The sequence below is a fragment of the Paralichthys olivaceus genome, chromosome 6 (genome assembly GCF_024713975.1).
Source record: "Paralichthys olivaceus isolate ysfri-2021 chromosome 6, ASM2471397v2, whole genome shotgun sequence".
In the NCBI taxonomy this organism is placed as follows: Eukaryota; Metazoa; Chordata; class Actinopteri; order Pleuronectiformes; family Paralichthyidae; genus Paralichthys; species Paralichthys olivaceus.
The window spans coordinates 24,521,817-24,541,177 of NC_091098.1; the positions used below are offsets into that span (position 1 = coordinate 24,521,817).

The 19,361-nt window shown below is 46.5% G+C and overlaps 1 protein-coding gene across 5 annotated transcripts in view; it reads right to left on the reverse strand.

Annotated features, from left to right (window-relative positions):
- Window positions 1–19,286, reverse strand: part of magi3a (membrane associated guanylate kinase, WW and PDZ domain containing 3a) — a 93,371-nt gene extending 74,085 nt beyond the window's left edge. For 4 of the 5 annotated variants that reach the window (XM_069526741.1, XM_069526740.1, XM_069526744.1 and 1 more), the window contains exon 1: window positions 18,813–19,286. In XM_069526741.1, the coding sequence (XP_069382842.1) occupies window positions 18,813–19,119 (307 nt within the window). In that variant the 5' untranslated portion in view covers window positions 19,120–19,286. Of the gene's footprint in view, window positions 1–3,730; window positions 3,801–18,812 lie in introns of those variants that run through there. The other variant, XM_069526742.1, reaches the window with a different exon arrangement.
- Window positions 19,287–19,361: the final 75 nt, after the last annotated feature.

Below are 19,361 nucleotides of genomic sequence, written 5' to 3' on the forward strand. Positions count from 1 at the left end.
ACCATCTCCTCCTCTTCCTTTTACCCTCTCTGCTACTTCCTCTTCCTCTCCTCTCTCGGCTGCATCATTTTACATCCACTTTCCTCCTTATATCTCCTCAAGCTTTACAAAACAGCAGGCTGCCATCGAGGTAATGGAAGCTCTGCCGCTGAACCAAAATTGCACGGTTGGGTAGAAGGCGGCGAGCGGGGATGATGCGGTTTGTGAGCTGCCACCTTAAGGTCAGGAAGTTGGAGCGTGGCGACCTTCACATGGTGGAACTAGAAGACTGGTATCTTATCTCAGTGTCAGGAGAGGCAGTGGCGATGATGGATGTGCAGCTAATGGGCCTCTTGTTTCACTGTTGATAAACTCTACAGGACGACTGCTGGCGTTATTGATTTGACATCAGGTTTCTAAAGGGCTAAAATAAAAAGAATCAAAGCCTCACTGTTTTCTGGCTTTTCGTCGAAAACAATCTTTCAAACCCTTGAACGAAGTATAAATCCATAAATACTGCAAAGTTCAAAATCAAACCAGAAAAGACAATGGGTGTGTTACAATTTTTTTTTGGGATTACATGGACACAGAGCTCCCACAGCCACAGATCTATAGACCGCAAATATTTGATTTATTTTCATCTCCGCGAGGTCGCACGAATCCCAGGTGACATTTCCCCAGTGGTCAAGGTCGCTGTTCTCGTGGTCATGAACACCTGTGGTTAAATCCCCGAGGGCACTGGCTCTCTGCGGGAGTGTGGGCTGATTCACGAGAGTGAAGGGTCGAGAGAAGAGCCGAGGAGGGGAGGGGAGGGTCGGGGGGGGGGGGGGGGGGGTTAAGATAAACGAAGCCTGTGCCGCGGGGCTGAGGATTCGAAGGTTGCAGCATTATCTGTTTTTTTTCACTTGAGACAGCAAAGAGAAAATTACTTTTATTTAATATAGTAAAACCAAACCCTGCATGTCGTTTTGATCACACTGAGTCAAATTTGAGCAAAGCCGCCGGCACGTACAGTTGATACGATTATTTTAATGAAGTAGCAAAAGCCTTTCTCTCACACAATCACTTTTAACGAATCAATAAAATGCATTTAGCTCTTTCGTCAGGTAGGAAAGAATGAAACAAAACAAGCATCTGCTGGCGGGTTTATTGATTTCGGTCCAATCACTATGTCTGGGGACTAATTTGGCTCGGCAAGGTTGAGGCTCCTGACGCGCTGTCTGGCCAATGGTTTCTCAATCAGCGGATATTTGCTAGAAAAATCAGCAAGTGGTGCAGAGTTGAAAAGTGCTGAAAGTCAATATTGTATTTGTTAGTCCAATTCTGATAAACCTTTTAGAGCCCGTACTTTATCGTGTACTTTGTAAATACAATAACATCCAGTAGTTCCAATCTTTATAGTGTATCAATACACATTTAATTCACTACACTATAAGTAATCTCTAGCTTTCTTAGCTTTTATTTTTTAAGCTATTTTATTTTAGCGATCGATGAACGAACTAAGAAACATTTTAACTTTGGACTATACGTTTCAAACATTCTTTCAATGGTCACTTAGCAACTACTGCAAAACATCATGCTACATAGAAATACGACTCTAATGCTCTCCAGCAACAGACCTTGTGTTTTCTTTTGTTGACACTCGGCCTGCACAATGAGCTTGGACAAATACTGCATGAAAGACTGTTGTCCAGAGGTTTGCACTTACAGGGACGCTCAGAGCCTCTCAGGCCGATTGTTCGCTTGGACCTCAGATTCCACACAGCACAAAGTGACCATAACGCTTCATAAAGTTAGTATCCAAACTGTGCAGAAGTTGGAAAAGAAAGAGGAGTTCAAGTGAACGCTTCAGAGTTGATTGCTGCTATCTCGCTGTGTGCAGTAGGAGCACAAAGAGAGGAGGATTCTGGCTTGGCCGGGCTCGGGGCTGACAGCTCGGGGAAGCTCTGGGCAGAGGTAGATAAAGATATCAGAGCAGATGCATGCACGCTGACAGCAGCTGGATGGGAGAAAGCAGCTTTTTTATGATCGTAAACACTCAGTGTTTCTGAATATCTAGAGTAGGAGGGGAGGGACTGAAGAGAGCAGACAACAGAGCAAGAGAAAGGAAAAAGTCTCGGGGGGAAAATGAAAACAAACAGGTGGTCTCTGACTGTTACATCACGGCACGGTCGCATAGCGGTTGTGCTTTTCGGATCAAGTTAAAAACTTCATCTACTCTGTCCTTGAGCAGAGCTGCGCCTCGAGGGATTCTGGAGGTCAAAATGTAATGCAGCATTCACCAGCGGGGCCAGCAACTGCAACACTGGTCAGTACTTAAGAGCAGGGCCAAAGATCAATACTGCTTTATATAGAGAAGTGTGCACGTTGCTGCACGCTCTTACATGCACACAGACAAAAACTAGCCTGTGGGCATACTACGCACACACACACACACATGCACACACGCAGACACAAGAATATCTACAGATAACAGATCAAAATTTTCAGTTTCAAGCCTTGGGGATACAACACTGTGAGGTTACCATTTCAAAAGTCACAGCTCTGCATTCACTTTTAACCTTTCTCCACAGAGACACGAGTCGGGGAACAGAGAGTGAGGCAGCACTGAGGCATGCAGGGAAAAAAGCCCCTTGAAATCAGCGGGTGTTGGAGGAAACAGATAATCTGAGCGGTAAAAATTTTTTTAAAAATGTGTCGACCGAACACCAGCATACGCAAGATAAGTCACAGGTGTAATCAACACACATGCACCTGTGCACACACCTGTAATTATACGGCTACGGTGAAAACGCAGCCGACCCGTTCATTACATCATCTCTCTCTCCCTTTCTCTCCCTCTCTCTCTCTCTCTCTCTCTCTGGGGTTTATTAGGTAAAATGTAAAAGAGGCAAATGAAGCAGTGAGATGAGAGAGACGCAAACACAGACAGAGAGCAGAGATAATGCATGAAACATTAATGCTTGGATTCACACCGTGAAACACAGAAGAGGCTATTACCAACACACACACACTAACACACACACTACTCCACAGTTCACTTAACAATGACTTGGCACTGTGCTCACTGAACTACAAAAAAGTGTGTGTGTGTGTCTGGGTGCGTGTTGGGGGGGGGGGGTTGAGTAATGTCCAAGCTGGGTTCCAGCAGAGTGCAGCATAACACACTCCTGTTGTTCTTCCTGACCTCCAAGACACACACACACACACACACACACACACACACACACACACACACACACACACACACACACACACACACACACACACACACACACACACACACACACACACACACACACACACACACCAAAGTTCTCCTCTCCTCCCTGAAGTCTGACCATGGATCAGGAGAACAATAGGCTCCATTAGCCGACCCTCGTGAACCTCTGTTTCTCGGGAGGGATATTTCTTTTAGCTGGCCCATTATTTTTGAATGAATGATGACACCACAGAGCATTGGCAGAAAAGTCTGTGTGAGGGAACTGATCTTGGCCCGGACGCAGCAGGAGTGACTGTTTGGCTGCCACCGTGCAGAAGCCAAACCTCTTGGCTCTCACGGTGAGCAGAGCGGAGCAGAGCTGAGCGGAGCAGAGCTGAGCAGAGTGACGACGATAAATCAGAAAATAAATAAAAAAGTTTATGTTTATTATATTAAGTGGTCAGCCCATACACTGGGAGGCAATAAGGTGGTTCAGTGTCTTGCCCAAGGACAAAACAAAACAAAAACACGTGATCTCGGAATGTTTACCTCCTGCCTCCTTTCTGCTGCACCACACCTCAGCTGTGTGAAAGATGTCTGGTGTGGACATTCTTCATGTCTGAAAACAGTTCATATGAGAGAGTTTATAAAAATGAGAGATCAGACCAACTTATTAAGATTTAATTAAAAAAAACAACACAAACCGTTTTCTATTATTCACCTGTTCCCGGCCTGTGTGTCTGCCTGTGTCATGCTCTGCCTGCAGAAGAAGTAGGACTCACATCACACTGCTGGAGAAATGCCTCAGAAGAAGTTCTACTCCCTTTCAACTCCTCACCTTAGCATTTCTGACAGAAACAGCTCTGGAGTCAAATTCTCTTATGAGGCATTTCAAAGTGCACCCACTTCAAACAAACAGGTTCATTGCACCAGGGGGACTTTGTAGAACTTGGATGAATTTCAAAGAGAATCCGGTCTGAATATGGCCACAGTGCAGAAGGAGAATATTTCCACTGTTTTTCTTCTTGTCTTTTTTTTATTTTTAATCGTACCACGTGGGCTGCGGCTCAAGCCCAATAATTCCCCGCTTGTGACCAGCAGACAAACGCCGGAGCACCAGACTTAAACCATCACATGCTTAACTTATGCTCCACTGGTCAGAGGTAATCTGCCGTGATTGGCAGACACATTAAATGCAAGAATCACATGCCGCCACCATGCTGCGCTGGTGTAGGCCAATCCCAAAATCATTCGGTATTCGAATCAAACATGAGGCTGGATGTCTGACAAATAGAGCAAAGTCCACACTCGAGGGCAAACTCCAGCAAAAAGAGTTCCCTCACAGGAAGTAAAGTGTGGAGGCAAACTATTAAGCGTAGTAAGTAAATATCTCCATTTGAATGAAATAATTTTCTGCGGTTTACAGTGGATGGAAAGGCTGAACTGTTGAAATAATGCTGCAGGCTGTCACCAGAGAGCAAACACATGGTTTCGGTTTGGATGTGTACTGGAATATTTACATAGACCATGTCATCCAGCTCCAAAACAACCCAAGAATGTGAGTGTGTGTGTGTGTCAGAGAGTTTCGAGGGTTATCTGAGGGTAAATACATGTCGACCGCCCAAGTGCGACGAGAAACTATTTCCTTCTGAAGCAATTAAGCTGGTGATTTACTATCTTCCGCCAATTGTGCTCAGTAATAAATACGTCGGGGCAGAAACATAACATACAGTTTATCAACAGTGGACTGGTTGGATCAAGAGAGCAATTTGATAAGTGATAGAAACACAGGAACGCACCCACCCACACACACACACAAACACAGAAACTCCCATGTGGACACAAGGAAAAGATAAAAAAATTAAAACCGCACATGCGCACACATTAAATACACAAATTTAACACAACCATTTATCCCCACACTATTACAGAGAGCTGATTTCCAATTACGCTTTAGAAAGGAGACAGTAAACATGATCTCTATCACCTCTGGGTTTCTGTGTGCAGGAAAACAAACACACACGTGCACACACACACACACACACACCGACAAGTTGAAGTCCAGAGTCCGGCGACGATTTCTCTCCAGCTAAATGACCCGGTGAGATATAGACACTGCTGAGCGACTGGAGTGCGCCTAATCAACGCATGATTGTGGTGACATTTCCGACGAGCCATTATCTGCAATTGGTCGTGATTCTCTGCTGCCTCTGATGACTTAATTAAGCCCTCCCTGCAACTTACAGACAGCGCGGCTCATCTCCTCCCAGATGGGGCGTATATAGGGCTTATAGCTCAGACCTCATCCCCTCCTAATCCTCCTCTTTTTCTCTCCTTCCTCCTCCTCATTGTGTTATTCTACTTCTGCGCTGGATTGAAACAGCCTGTAGCCTGCACCATAGAATGCGAAATGCCTTCTCGTCCTCGTTACAGAGCTTCCCGAGGCGCGGCCCCTTTCCACCAAAAGAACGCATTTATGTCTCATGCACTTCCAGAGTGTTCACCCCTGTTGCCACCTACCAAACACTGACATTAAAGTCTTGGAGCAGAGTTATTATTATCAGCTTACATTTACATAATTTTACCCCTCATAGGCTCATTGCTCTTCCAGTTTTTATTTTTTTATGAATGACTGCAGCCAATTCATCAGAACTCAAGTACAGCAAGTAACAGTGCCATTGCAAAGGAAATACATTATTAATGTATCATCAAATGGCCTTTGATTCCGCAGGATTGGCAAGGAAGGCTCAGAATAGACTGCAGAAGACAGCTCGGAGCAGGTTTAATAAAGGAGAGCGAACACTGGATCTGAGGCACTTCAAAGACACGCAGAACGGAAAAAAAATAAAAAATACTTGAGAGCGCGACAACGAATCGCGAAAACAGAAAATGCCACAAAGTGAGAGCTTTGGTTTCCGTGTGTCTGTGTGCAACTGCAGCGCTGCATTGTGCAGAGGGGAAGTCAGACCTTGCTCCCACAGAGATCCCCGGTTGGGCCGGGATCAAGGAACAAGCTAATTGGTCTCACTGCACTGTCTTCCTCCAGCTCCCCTATTCTTCTTCAACACAAATTTGCACAAAACACACGTGCGCTGCACACTCATACTCGTGCCCGGCAGCACCGAATTTCATCTCCAGCTCAGCGTCAAACTTTTCCTTGCAATCTGCCATTCAGTTTCACCTGTCCTCAGGTGAGTGGAGATGCAACGGATGTTTGTGTCATTTTAAACCGCCTGCACTGCCAGTTTTTCTCTTTAAATCTTTAAAGGGAGGAATACAGTACGTGCCCATTCTCGGGGATTAGGTGACAGCAGCGTAACTGATACTGGTTGGTAGTTAGGCAACATGGTGCTTTCATCCCCGATACTGTGATTAGCTACGCTGGTTGTCAAGAGCAGCAACAGGCGGTGTTTGCACTCCAGGCAACCAAGTGTCAGAAACAGCAGGATTTCAGCCGCTGTTATCGCCACTGTCAATCTGCTTGCGCGGCAAAGAGATTCAGACACAATGACAAACATCCTCGTCCTTCAACCTGGAAAAACAGGCTCCGCTTGGAAATACAATGCTGCCTAGAAACTAGCCCTGAAACCAACGAACAAGTGTGGCAAGTTTTTTTGCGAGCACGGCTAATAGGCACGGCTCCCTCTGGAGACAAAGGGCAGCCGCTGATGGGTTTTACATGAAACCGAGGAGGTAAACTGATGCGTAGCACACTGATGCTTCCTGCACCTGCTCCCTGGGAACCAAACAATCCCCTTAACTTTGTTGTGGATTCCACATCAAAAGCAGGACTGGAGCAACCACTGCAGGTTCAGCGCACACGACATCTTTTGATGATGTTTACATGCACTCCATTAGGGGCATCGCTCCCCTTCCTATCAACGACCCCGCTTCCCTTTGAGGGAAGTTGTATAACCCGCGCAGAGGAAGAGAATAAAGCCTGCTCTGCTTTATCCCATCTCTCACATAAACCATCCGTAGATGAGCGGGAGGAAAACAGAAGGACGGGGGAGATAAAAAAGAGAGAGAAGAGGAGGAAGGGAGGGTGGAGGTGGTTCTGATAGAGGGCTAAGAGGAGGGAGGAGCTGGGCCACTTATGCGCCCTGCCACCCTGCATCACCAAGCAGCCAATGACGGATGAATAGGAGCACGTCCCAATAATAGAACCGACTTGGGCAGCGAGCAGGATCATTAGTCGAGAAACATCAGAGTGCATGTGTGTCTCTATGTATATGTGTGTATGTTAAATTCAGCGTGGCTTCATTCATCAGCTCAGCGGGAGCGAAAACAGCCGAGTAAACACAGATCCGTAAACTCAGCCGTTTAACAACCGGCCTCGTCCGAAACGCTCCTCTCAGCCGCCGTTACGACTCCCGATCATCACTTACTCAAGCAAACTTGGGATCACGCCGGTGTTTGCCAAAGCTGGTCATATATTTGCATACTGTGGCGGCGGCGCTCGCTGTGGCGTGGAGATAAAAACGGACAATAAATCCGGGTAAACAAACAGACGCCTGGAACAAAGAGAGAGAGCGAGGTGAGATCCGAGGGGCTGAGAAAACACAGGTATCAAGGACCTGCAAGGACAGAGGCACCATTATGTGTTCGTTTGAAAAACAGCATTTTCAAACTCAAACCACCTCCGTCCACACAAGAGCTTTGGTTTCTCATGTGTTTCAGTCGCCGTCGATACAACACACATTACGAGACCATGATCACTAATTGCTTGACATTCTTTGGCTTTGATTTTCTTGAGTTCTCTGCTGCTCTGTGATGAATCAATAAAAGAAACACAAACGTTAACTTCTGGTCTCTGCAGCCTCTTTCAATGCCCAGAGTGAAATTCAGAAATGACTCATATCCCAGAAGAGCAGTTATTAATGTGGTTGATGGGCCAAAGCATGAACAAATAATTGTGTTGTCCTTTAACTCTCCTGTGTCTGTTTTTTTTTTTTTGTGTGTGTGTGGTTGCGGTAACCCACTGACTGATCGACCACCACATACGTGACAGCATCAGTGATGTGAGATTCCTGTAAGCCAGCGTGGATTCATGACCACGGAGGAATCCCTCTCATCCACAAGCTTCAGTGGATGTGTGACTCACCGCAGAAGTGAGTAAGTCATCAGCTGCGAAACAGCGTCAGCCTACGAGTCACACACACACACACACACACACACCCTGAGCAAGGTGTGTGTGTGTGTGTGAGACAAAGATCCACAGGTGAAAATGATGCTGCAGGATTTAATAACGCGATAAATTTGTCCTGAGTGTTTTTCTCTTTCATTAATTTCCTTTTCTGGCATTTGCTGTGGCACTTATATTCGCAGGTTAGATTTCAAATCTTTTATTATGTCATAATGTGATAATTGCTGAAACTCCTTATCCTCTTTTAAATCTCTCCTCAAGACACAATTTTATGAGTGTGATATTTCAGGAGCTGGGATCAGCATTATCCTTGAACTTTTTAAAACTTTTGCTTTTTCATCCTAAACCTGATCTCAATTAGTATTCGAATCATTCTCAAATGTTTCATTTGATTTTCTCATCTGTAAAATGTGTGTTGTTATCTACTCAAATGGTGTCTGATCTTCAAACTGATTTTATTTCCTTCCTAGCATTTTCATATCTTCCTGTAAAGAACCTTGTATCTGTGTTTTGAAAAGGTGCAACACGAACACAGTTTTTTTTAAAAACACAACAAAAGCAGCAAACTGTCGCTGCTGGAGACCATGAAACCACTGATTAAAAGTTATATTTGCAGAACGAGCACCACTTCCTTTCAGGGGCATAAACATAACATTGTGTTCTCAGCATTGAAAACAAGACGGTCTGCGTGTTTCATGACAGGAGGATCTATTTCTTCTCACCCCCATATGTCCAGTCTGGAGCCGTCTCGTGCCAAACTGCTGTGAGGGGTCATGCAGGTCAGTGAAGGGGTGGGGGGCTGTCAGGAACAATCTCAACTTTATTCATCATGTGTGCAAACGTGTGTTCGTGTGCATGTGTGCGTGCGATTCCTGAGCCTGCATGTGCGTTTGCTTCTCAGCCGAGCTGCGGCGCCCGTCAGCAGAAGTGTTGAAACGGTGTGAGGTGCGCTGCACTGCCAGCTCGCGATGAGCCCCCCGACACGTGGGCTCTGAGGCAGCCTGGGCACGCAGACAGCAGCAGTGCCACCCCATCACAGCTCCGCTAAGCCCTGGACCAATTTAAGAGGAAGTCTGATATCATGAAAGCGGGATGAGCCTGGCGGTCGACCCTCCCCGAACGAGCTCAAGGCAACTTCCTTCTCCAAAAACAAATTTGAGAGCTTTCAAGTTAAGATTTGCTAAATCTTTTACTCAAGTTTTTCATGTTTTTCCCCCCTCGGCCAGTGTGCGTCATTTTGCTATCGGCTCTCCAAAGGACTGAGGTTCATCAGTTTGATAATTAATCTGTGGAGTGACGACATTTGACATTAAATTTAAAACACCAGAACATTCCAAAGAGTCTAACCCTCCTCATTCTTTACAGGTGTGAAGGAGAGAACAGGTCGTGCATCTACATTAGAATAAGACCGGTTGGATCACATTCCTCTTCACTGACTGAATCTTCCAGTTCCTGTGACTACAACCGCTTGAGAGTGATTTTTTTTTAGTGCTATCGCTTGGATGGAATCGTAATAAGTTAAGAGACCTCACTGCCGCGCCACCTTGAAACCACTTTTCATTTACAGGACATGTGCCAGAGACACGATGAATGACAGGCATACAGATGACGAGCCTTGACTGAAGCTTGATGAGGTTTTGATGCATTGTATTAAAGAAAAGCAGAGTACAAACCGAACACACACACACACACACACACACACGTCTGGACCAAGGACAGCTGCACCTGAGGGACGATAAGACGTCTTTCTGAATAAAGATTAAAGACGCTCAGATTAAAGACGCATTTTCTGAACACACATTTGATGTGATTACATTGATCCTCCTCTGTGTTCCAGCTGTGAAAATGTGAAGCGTATTCTATCGTCACGTCTTTTCATGAGCAGAGAAAAGATAACGACAAACGACCCGACAACAGAAGCAACTGTCTGCTTGAAGGTTTCACCGTGAGAGGCCACATGGAGACAATGTGGAGTTTGTGCCAGAACAAGCACCTGTTGGTAACAATACACTGGAGGAACTTCAGAGCCGTTCACACTGTGCTACAACAAAACCGAAATAACTGCATTCCGCAGATGATCCCCATTCCCAGATAAACACAGAGGAGGGACCTCCCGCGGGTCGTGTTTGTCAAAAACATATCAGGGAATGTTTCAAATCAGGAAACAGTATTCAACTCATTTTGTCATACAACTGTGATTCTGGAGTAAATACGTTTCTCAAGTGATGGGAGTGTAAGACTTAAGTTCTTCCTGAAGCTGAAGGAGCTGAAACTAGAAATTAAATGTGCATGTAAGGACGATGTTGAGTATTGATGGCATTTTAAATAATAAATCCATGAATTATTCCCTGGGAGACGAGTGGTACATTTCTGGTTTCGTCCATTTGTCCAGATCTGCATCAAAATTCAATGGATCCATTTGACCCATCCTTCCGCCAGGTTTTGTGAAAATCTGCTCTGTAGTTTTTACGTAATCCTGCTGACAAACAAAGCCGCAGGGGCGAAAACAGAACCTCTTCGGCGAAGATAACAACAAACTGCCCAAGGCGATCGTGACGACAGGAAATACAAGCATGCAGAGCTCATTCGGCCCCCAGGGTGCTTGAGGGTGAAAAGGTGATGGGGAATATAGAAAAAATGTTGCCCTAAATATACACAAGACTGACCTGCTCATAACCCGAGAAACAGGTGAGAGAGAAACCCTCTCTGCTTAATGAGCACAGAACAAAGGGCAGAATATATTTGCAGCATCGGATCTGAAGATATACTAACAATCTGCCTTGGCTGTTGTACAACAGGCTCCAATGACTTGTGTGGATGACAGGATGGCCGCTGCAAGAGCCTGTGGCAAATGTGTCAGTGTGTGTGTGTGTGTCAGTGTGTGTGTTTTGACATTTAAAAAAAAACACCTGATATCCAAACACACACACTCACAAGTGCAGGGAGTTCAAGTCCTCTCATCTCAGGGACAGAAACGTTCTGCAATTTGTGTCCTGGGCTCGGGCTTATTAGCAGAAAATAAGAAAAAAAGGCCTTCACGAGCTGAATACCAAGAAGGGAGAGCTGTCAAAACAAATCCAATCAGCAGTCACCGTGAGCGGACGCACAACATCATGAATAAAAAAAGCTGTGAGTCAAATACACTGTAAGCAAGACGCACTCCCGGTGTCCTCCATTCGCTCATAAAAATCGGGCCCCTGGGCACATGCGGCGGCTCTGGATGCGTCTGCTGACTTAACGGGGGTGAGATGGGACCCGATCAATAACCTGTTAGGGAAGCTCAGGAGCAAAGCTAGCTAAATTGGCCGGCCGAGATCCCGACATCCATGAATTCTAATGAGGACACTCAGGGATCGTCTTCTCCACGGAGCATGACATCTCACCACGGAGGCCGAAAGGTGGACACACAGTGCATTAATAACATATTGAGAAAATGGCTGCCTCCCAAACTGACTTTCATAAGAGACGTGTTCAAGGAGGAGGAGGAGGAGGAGGAGGAGGAAGATGAGGAGGAGGAAAATGGGAACCTCTACTTCTGTTTTTGTAAATACTTATTGGGTTAAACCATTAACGAATATCTCAAGCTTAACGATGTGGTGTTTTGATTCCTCAGGAGGACGAGAAGATATAAATAAGGAACGAGGAAGCTTCACTGGTTGAATATGAAATGCTCTCCTCCCCTCAGCGTTCTCGTGCAGAGTTTTGGCAGCAGTGCAGCAGCTCTGGGAGCAGATGGGGCCACAGCAGCAGCTGGCTGAGTAGGTGGTTATTGTGAGGGTGTGTTGGGAGGGTGGTGGGCTTCATATCCGTTTGATATGAGATGTTGTCACGGGCACCAGGAGAGTGGGCCGAAATCGATTCTTTGAGGTGGAGTACCGCGACTAAACAGCTGAGTGGGCCGCGCCGGCAGAACGAGTATCGACGAAGGCTCATCAGCGCGGGAACGAGGCCAAGTCTGAAGCACCACAGCCGACCGACCAGGAGACTGAACTCTGGGATTGAGTCTTCTCGACTGATTTATTACCCAGAGCGTAAAGAATGATCCCAACCGGAGGATCAGACGTATGACCACACTCCACAGACGAGCAATTTGTCTTCGTCTTATCGTCACACCTGCAAAACAAACCCCTCAGATCTGCAAGATAATGGATCCAAAACATCTTCCTTCACTGCCAGAGGAAAGAGAAAGAGTCAGAAATACAAAGTTACTTAGAAGATTTTCTGGCATCTTTTAAAAGTGCAGAGAAGGAAACTCGCCGTCTTCCTCTCTCTCTCTCTCTCGGAGATTGTGTTTGGCTTCAAAAGGCAACTAGAAGTGAAAACCAACTCAATTGTGCCTTAATTTGTCATTATCACGCATGCCTGCACGCACATGTGCAGTCAGCTCACACAGACTTGCAGACGTGATCGGAAATACAGACGGTGTGCGGTAACTCTGAGATAGTCGGCGCTGGCTTGATGAGCAGTCGGCAGAATCATTTCAGACGAACACAACAGAGAATCGATGCCATTATTGTGATTAATGGTAACAACAGCCCTGAGATTATTACCGCTCTCTCTCATCTTTGTTCTATTCCTACCTCTCCGATTCCTCTCTTTTCTTTTTCTGCTATGTTCTTCCCATTGTCTGCCCCACTCCTCCCTCTTTGACCCCATTTTCCTTTTCTATTATTTCTCTTTGCCGTTCAAATTCATCCTTCGAAAAGAGAATCCTTCTGCGGGAAGTTTCCAAGACGTGCCAGCTGCTCTCTTCTCTCTTCCCGTTATCGCCTCTGCAGCAACACGACGGGGAAGCTTCACACAGACCCAGCCAGAAACAAAGTCCCCCAATAGGCTCTCCGCAGAGTGCAGGGAGTGTGCATCTGGAGGGAGCTCGGTTCAATCAACCATCGGATAATCTATCCCCCTCGATCCCTCTGTCCACATGTGCACCTGTGTATTGATTCATTTCCAACACTCCATCTCCGTCTCCCTCACGCTAACAGAAAAGGCCCAAAATTCAAAGTTTAATCATCCGGTGGCCAGTCCGTCCTCACAGTCCTCAGGTGGTGGAGCGTTTCCGCTAAACGCACGTCATCTTTACAACCACTTGTTGTGTGATAGAAGCAGAGTCCAGTCCTGGCTGTCTGTCAGGCTGGGGGCACAAACACTCCCTTATCAGCACGTCAGTATCAGTGCAGCAAAGCAGGGAGGATGTTAATGGATGACAAGAAGAGGCAGAAACTAAGGTAACAGTTAACAAAACAACTTTTACTGTCGCTGAGCTGGTCATTGTTTTACATTCTCACAAGTTTAAGATGGCAACTGCCAGAGCAACTAACTTAACTTCATGCACAAGGTAAGTTTGATAATGATTGGTTGTGGGAGTTTAAAAACTTATCCTGCCTGCACCTACCTACTTTTTCAGGTTTCATTTTGAAAATGAGCGCGACTAAACTCACTCTATCTCCTCCGACAGAGCGCTGGTCGTTTTGTTTATTCAAAGTTGTATCATGTGTCGAAATCGCACCAGATTGGACACTGCACTTCCTTTGGCCCTTAACAACACACACACAGTATGAAGCCGATGAGATGAATTGTTCTTGAGATATCTGTTTCACAGGCGGACGATGGGAAGTCGGTTTAAACAAATGTGTTTTTTTCAGTGAAAATGGGCCAAACGCAAAAAGAAGGAGTTTTATTTGTACAGCGCAGCATCGGAGGTTATTATTCCTCATGACAGAGGAGGTGCCAGGCCCTGGTCTCAGTTATGTATATGCTCTGTTTGGAAGCTGACCTCATCGTATCTCAGAAGGAATAAACAGCTGCGGGGACGGCTGGAGAGAGACCCATTAAGAGTCAAGCTAAAGAAGAGAGGGTGTGTGTGTGTGTGTGTGTGTCTCTCTAAACTAAACCATCCATTTCCACCAGCAGCAACCTGGAGACACTGCTGCTGCTGACGGTGCAGCTCGACCACTCAGCGAGCAGAAAGAGAAGCAGTCTTGGTGAATGTGCACACACTCATCTCCAAACATGTCTGCCAAGTCATGGTGCCTGCCAGTGAGCGGCATGGCTCGTATGACAATGCCTTCTATGTTCCTGGCCTGTTCATTACTGCAATGCGGCTCTGCAGACGGTGTTAACAAGGATTAATGAAGAGGCACATGTCAAGAAACTAAACATCTGGGCGGAGAGAGATCTGGGGAGCGCTGGTGGTTCCAAGAGAGTAGAAATGATGCAGGGATCTGCATCGTCATTAGTCCTCTGTCATTTCTTTGTACACTGGACCAAACGGAGGAAAAGGAGGAAAGAAAGGAGGAGGCTGAGGTCTGAACGCTGCTGGACGGATTGGTGCGGACAAGGAGAGTGAGACGGTTGTGGGTTGCAGAAGGAGGTGGCCGCTCCAGGGAGGGATGGAAAAGAGCAAGGGGAGTTGTGTTTTGGTATTCAGAGCAGCTGCTGCTGTCTGGGGGCTTTCAGCGTGGCCGCCCGCTCTCACACCGTCGTCCCTCACCCTCACGCTGACAGGCTGGCAGGGCGGAGGAGTGTGACAGGTTTGGGGAATGAGCCAGGAGAGCAGCCAGTGGGAGAGGGTGAGGGGTGGGTGTCACGTCAGGTGTACGGCGACGCACATGCTTAAAGATGCACATGCACCTTCACGTGAAAATAGGATGCAGCAGAGAGAGAACAGAGGAAGAGGAGGAGGAGGAGTAGGAGGAGGGTTCCGGTGATGCCCCAGTTGCACTCGGAATACAAATGTTAAGAGTTTCAGGAGGAGTATGAGATGATTGTGCAACCCATGATGCAGTGGTCCAACTTTTTGGGTTTATTAAAGAAGGGACCGTAGTCTGTATCCAAGCTAAGGTTACAGTAAATCCTGCGCTTCGCTGCAGATGCACGATAACGACAAAAAAAAAAGGCGATGCGAGGAGCAGAAGGTACATTAACCGAGGGGAGACGTAGCCGCAGAGCCAGAGAGATCCTGACAGCTCCTCTCAGATGCTTTAGAGCGGCTCTGTCACCGACGCCCTGACTGCTCTGTTGGGGGGAACCACATTAACGCAGCCTGTGAGCTTATCGCTCCACTGCGCTGCTGATGGCAAACGCATGAACTATTAACGTCAGGATGACACCGCCACTGAGACAGAAAGAAACTGATACAGCCTAGTCTGGAGAGAAAGGGTGACAAATGACCACACGGTGTTCGGAATGAATCCTCTTCTTTGTCATACGCTAAAGTAACTTTAGAATATTATTAATATTATATTAGAATATTACTTTACGATATATTTGGGAATCATACATCAAGACACATTTGTTTATTTATTTATTGAGATAATAATCCATGGATTGCTCTATAGTTGCAGCTCTGAACTGTTGGGTTTCTAATTTTTAAGGTCACTATGTAAAGTGCCTTGAGGTGATGTATACTATTATTTGGCGCTTTACAAATCAAAATGAATTGCTTTGAATTAACCCAACGAGACGTGTGTATCAGGATACGACTCTCACTTTCCTCAGCCGCTCGGTTCAAACCACAGCCGAACGCAACGATTTCAAGCGCACCCTCAGCTGGTTGTAAGAAGGGATTATGGGAAAATGTAGTGTGATGTAAATAACCAAAGGCCTGAGAGAGTGTGAATGTAGGCGCATCAAGAAGACTTAATAATTTAGTCTGTATATCGGAATAAAAGCCCCGGGTGAGATGTCTCAGGTACTTCGGTTGTGCATAATTCTCTTTCCTAAATTAAAATAAAAAATACAGGGAGCAGCTCGTTTTTTGGAGCCTCTGCTTGGGTATTAAATGGAGTGTGGTTATGTGAAATTACATGGCAGATGATTTCTCACCAGTGCTGCTATACATTCAGAGAAATAAAAACCTGTTAACACTTAATTCCGTCCGTAGGAATCCTTTGTGTCTTTATTTACACAGACTCACTGTGTTTGTCTCATTCAGAAATGTATTCATGCACTAACGTGATCTCTGGGGTAAGCCCTAACCCTATCATCATCTCTTTCAGACTTTCAATGAAAACCTTTTTCCATTACAGAGCTGATTTGTGAATCGCTGATCGGCTGATCCGGGACCTGAGAGCTGAACGGCCCATCCATTAAGCTCCACGAGGCAAAACCGAGCAAGCTCCAAGTCGGTTTGCAGCATTAATCAATGAGCTGCCCACTCACCAGTCTCTGAGCTGCAATTTACCCGCGATCACTACGCCTCTCCTCTCAATCGTCCCCTCAAGGTTATCCTGCAGATTGCCTGCTCACAAAGGTGGGAGCTGTTTACCGAGGTCGATGGCTGGGCGGGAGCCAGAGGAGCACTCAACGCAAACTTCTGTTGTTTTTGTCACGACTTGTGCAGGGGGAGTGTCAAGAGGTCTCCAGTGTAATGAAGACGCAAAATCATGTTTGATTTAGAGGCTGCGGGTGGAATTGTCTTCGCTAAAATCTGTTAGATTAAAAAAATGAAGGAGTATAGAGTTTACTGGTGATTGTAGGGGTTCACGAGTGAAATATGGAATAAAGGCGAGATGGTGTGATAAGGCGTAAACATCTGCAGGGGGAAGATAAAGTAAAGACAAATCAGGCAGTGAGGAAAAAAAGGGAATACAGGGGGGTGCTCTGATATGATGGGATGTTTCCCTTATTGTGGAAAACAAGCGGTGAAGCCTTAACCTCTGGTCGGAGCGTTTATCCTCACTCGCGGCTCTGCCGTCCAGGAGAACGCAAGTTTACATCCACAGCGGTCGGCTAACATCTGATCCGCCCCCATCGGCCACCTCATCTTGGCACGGCGCGGCCATCAATGATGGATGAAGCATGAATTAATCATGAGAGCAGGGACAAGGATACAAACACACAGCGAGGCCCCGAGAGGAGACGGCGGTTTGCAGCGGCCTGCACACTTCAAGGTGCAGCTCAGGCATCACTTAACATAAACCAAACATTACATAACACAAAGTCAAGAGAGCAGACGTGATGCACCTTTAACAAACCTGAGCAAAGACTCGACTACATTTCCTGTTTTGTTTTATGGTCGGACGTGACACACAAACACAGACCACAGCTGCCTGCGCTGAACCTTCTGTGCAGCAGAGAGGCCACCATCGAGCTGAAGGTGTCGGAGCGTGTGGCCAGGCCGGGACCGCGTCCTGGGGATTTCAGGATATGAGTCTAATTGATTCAATTAGACTTGGACTCAGCTCAGTGCTGCAAGCAGACTGACACAGTCTGAGCCCTGCAAGGCAGCCATTAACAAATCCCTGCTAAGTGTTTGCAAAGTGCCACACTCAGCAGTGGCTCTATCAAATTCATCCACACACACACACACACACACACACACACACACACACACACACACACACACACACACACACACACACACACACACACACACACACACACACACACACACACACACACACACATCCTCAGACATGACTGGTAGAGTTTGTCAGTTTGTTTTGGCAAAGCTCAGAAATCAGGAAATGACAAACGTGCAAATCCGATCAATTAGCTCTGAGCTGAGTTCATACAAACAATAGAATGACAAGGATCTATAACACGTGAAGACTGTGTGAGAGAGCGTACGCAAACCTCAGAGCCGGACAGGAAACATACTCGTGTGTGCGAAGAAGATTACAGGTCGAGTTCAGACAAATGGCTGCGAGCCATTCACGGGTGATGCACATCTGGGCACCGAGAGCCGGCGTGCTGAATCACAGTGTGATGCTGAAGCTTCTGCTGTTTGCATGGAGGGAGTGAGCTGCAGCTGAGGCAGCAGAGGAAAACTGTGTGTCTGCACATGAATGAATGAATGAATGAATGAATGAAAAGGAGGTTTACACAGTTTAGAGCTGCTGAAGCCTGCTGGAAATTACAAGCGTGACCAATGGAGTTGCTTCTAAAAATAAATATGACCACACACACACACACACACAGAGACAAACAGTGTGGTGTCTCTATGACTTCAGAGGACATTACATTGACTTACTCTAACCTCAAACACGGTCACTACTCGTCGAACCCTAACATTAACCTAAACCCGATCCATAGCTGAGCCTTAAAACAAGTCATCGCCTTAAAATGTGGTGATTTTCGTGATGGGGACTTGTTTTATGTCCCCATGAGGAAGACAAATCTCCATAATGTGACTGTGCACTTTGACTTACATTGATTTCCTGGAGACTAAACCTTAGTTACTGCATGTCTAAGCCATAATCTAAACCTGAATCTAACCTGATCTTGAAACATTTAACGATTTACATTGTGCAGATTCGCTTTTTGTAGCAAGACAAGTCCTGATAATGTGACACATACACACTTACTCTAACATCAACCATAGTTATTTATGAATCCAATCTTAACCTAAACCTTAAAACAGCTGAGAGGATGAACCCCAGGTTCCTCTCCTTCATCCATGGCACCAGTCACAGCTTCACCTCCAGGTTCCCTTCATTTTAAAAATCACCTCATCCGCACATGGTGGACGTGAGGACTCACCTGGTTTCACCGTCTTCAGTCGGATGGGCTCCCGAAAGTGGCGGATGACAGCCAGCGTGTCTCGGTTGGTGAGTCCGCTCACCGGAGTCCCGTTCACCTCCAGCAGCACGTCCCCGCTGCAGGGAAACCTCCCGGCGTGACACACCATCGCGTCCGAAACTACGTGTCCGAGGTGCGGGAACTCTCCCAGCTCCGCGCCGCCTCGCACCTCCACCACGGTGACCAGCTCCCCGGATCCCCCCCACGACACGGTGCACTCCTGCACTTTGGTGGACCAGTGCTTCTTCTTCTTCAGAGTCTTGGACATTGTCCCTGGCTCCTGTAAACCTCCTCCACCCCCCCACTAAAAAAAACAAAAAAAAAAAACTAGTCCAAGAACGTTCGTCCTTCAGCGCAAAGAGCCGCTTCTGGTCCTAGGGCGCAATGACGCACGGGGGGATCATCGCGAATGGGAGAAGTTGGGGCCGCGCTCTTGTGTTAAAATCCATTCCGGGAGAAAAACTAATATTGTTTTATTTCACACCGAACTCCCTCCGGTGAAGACGCGTC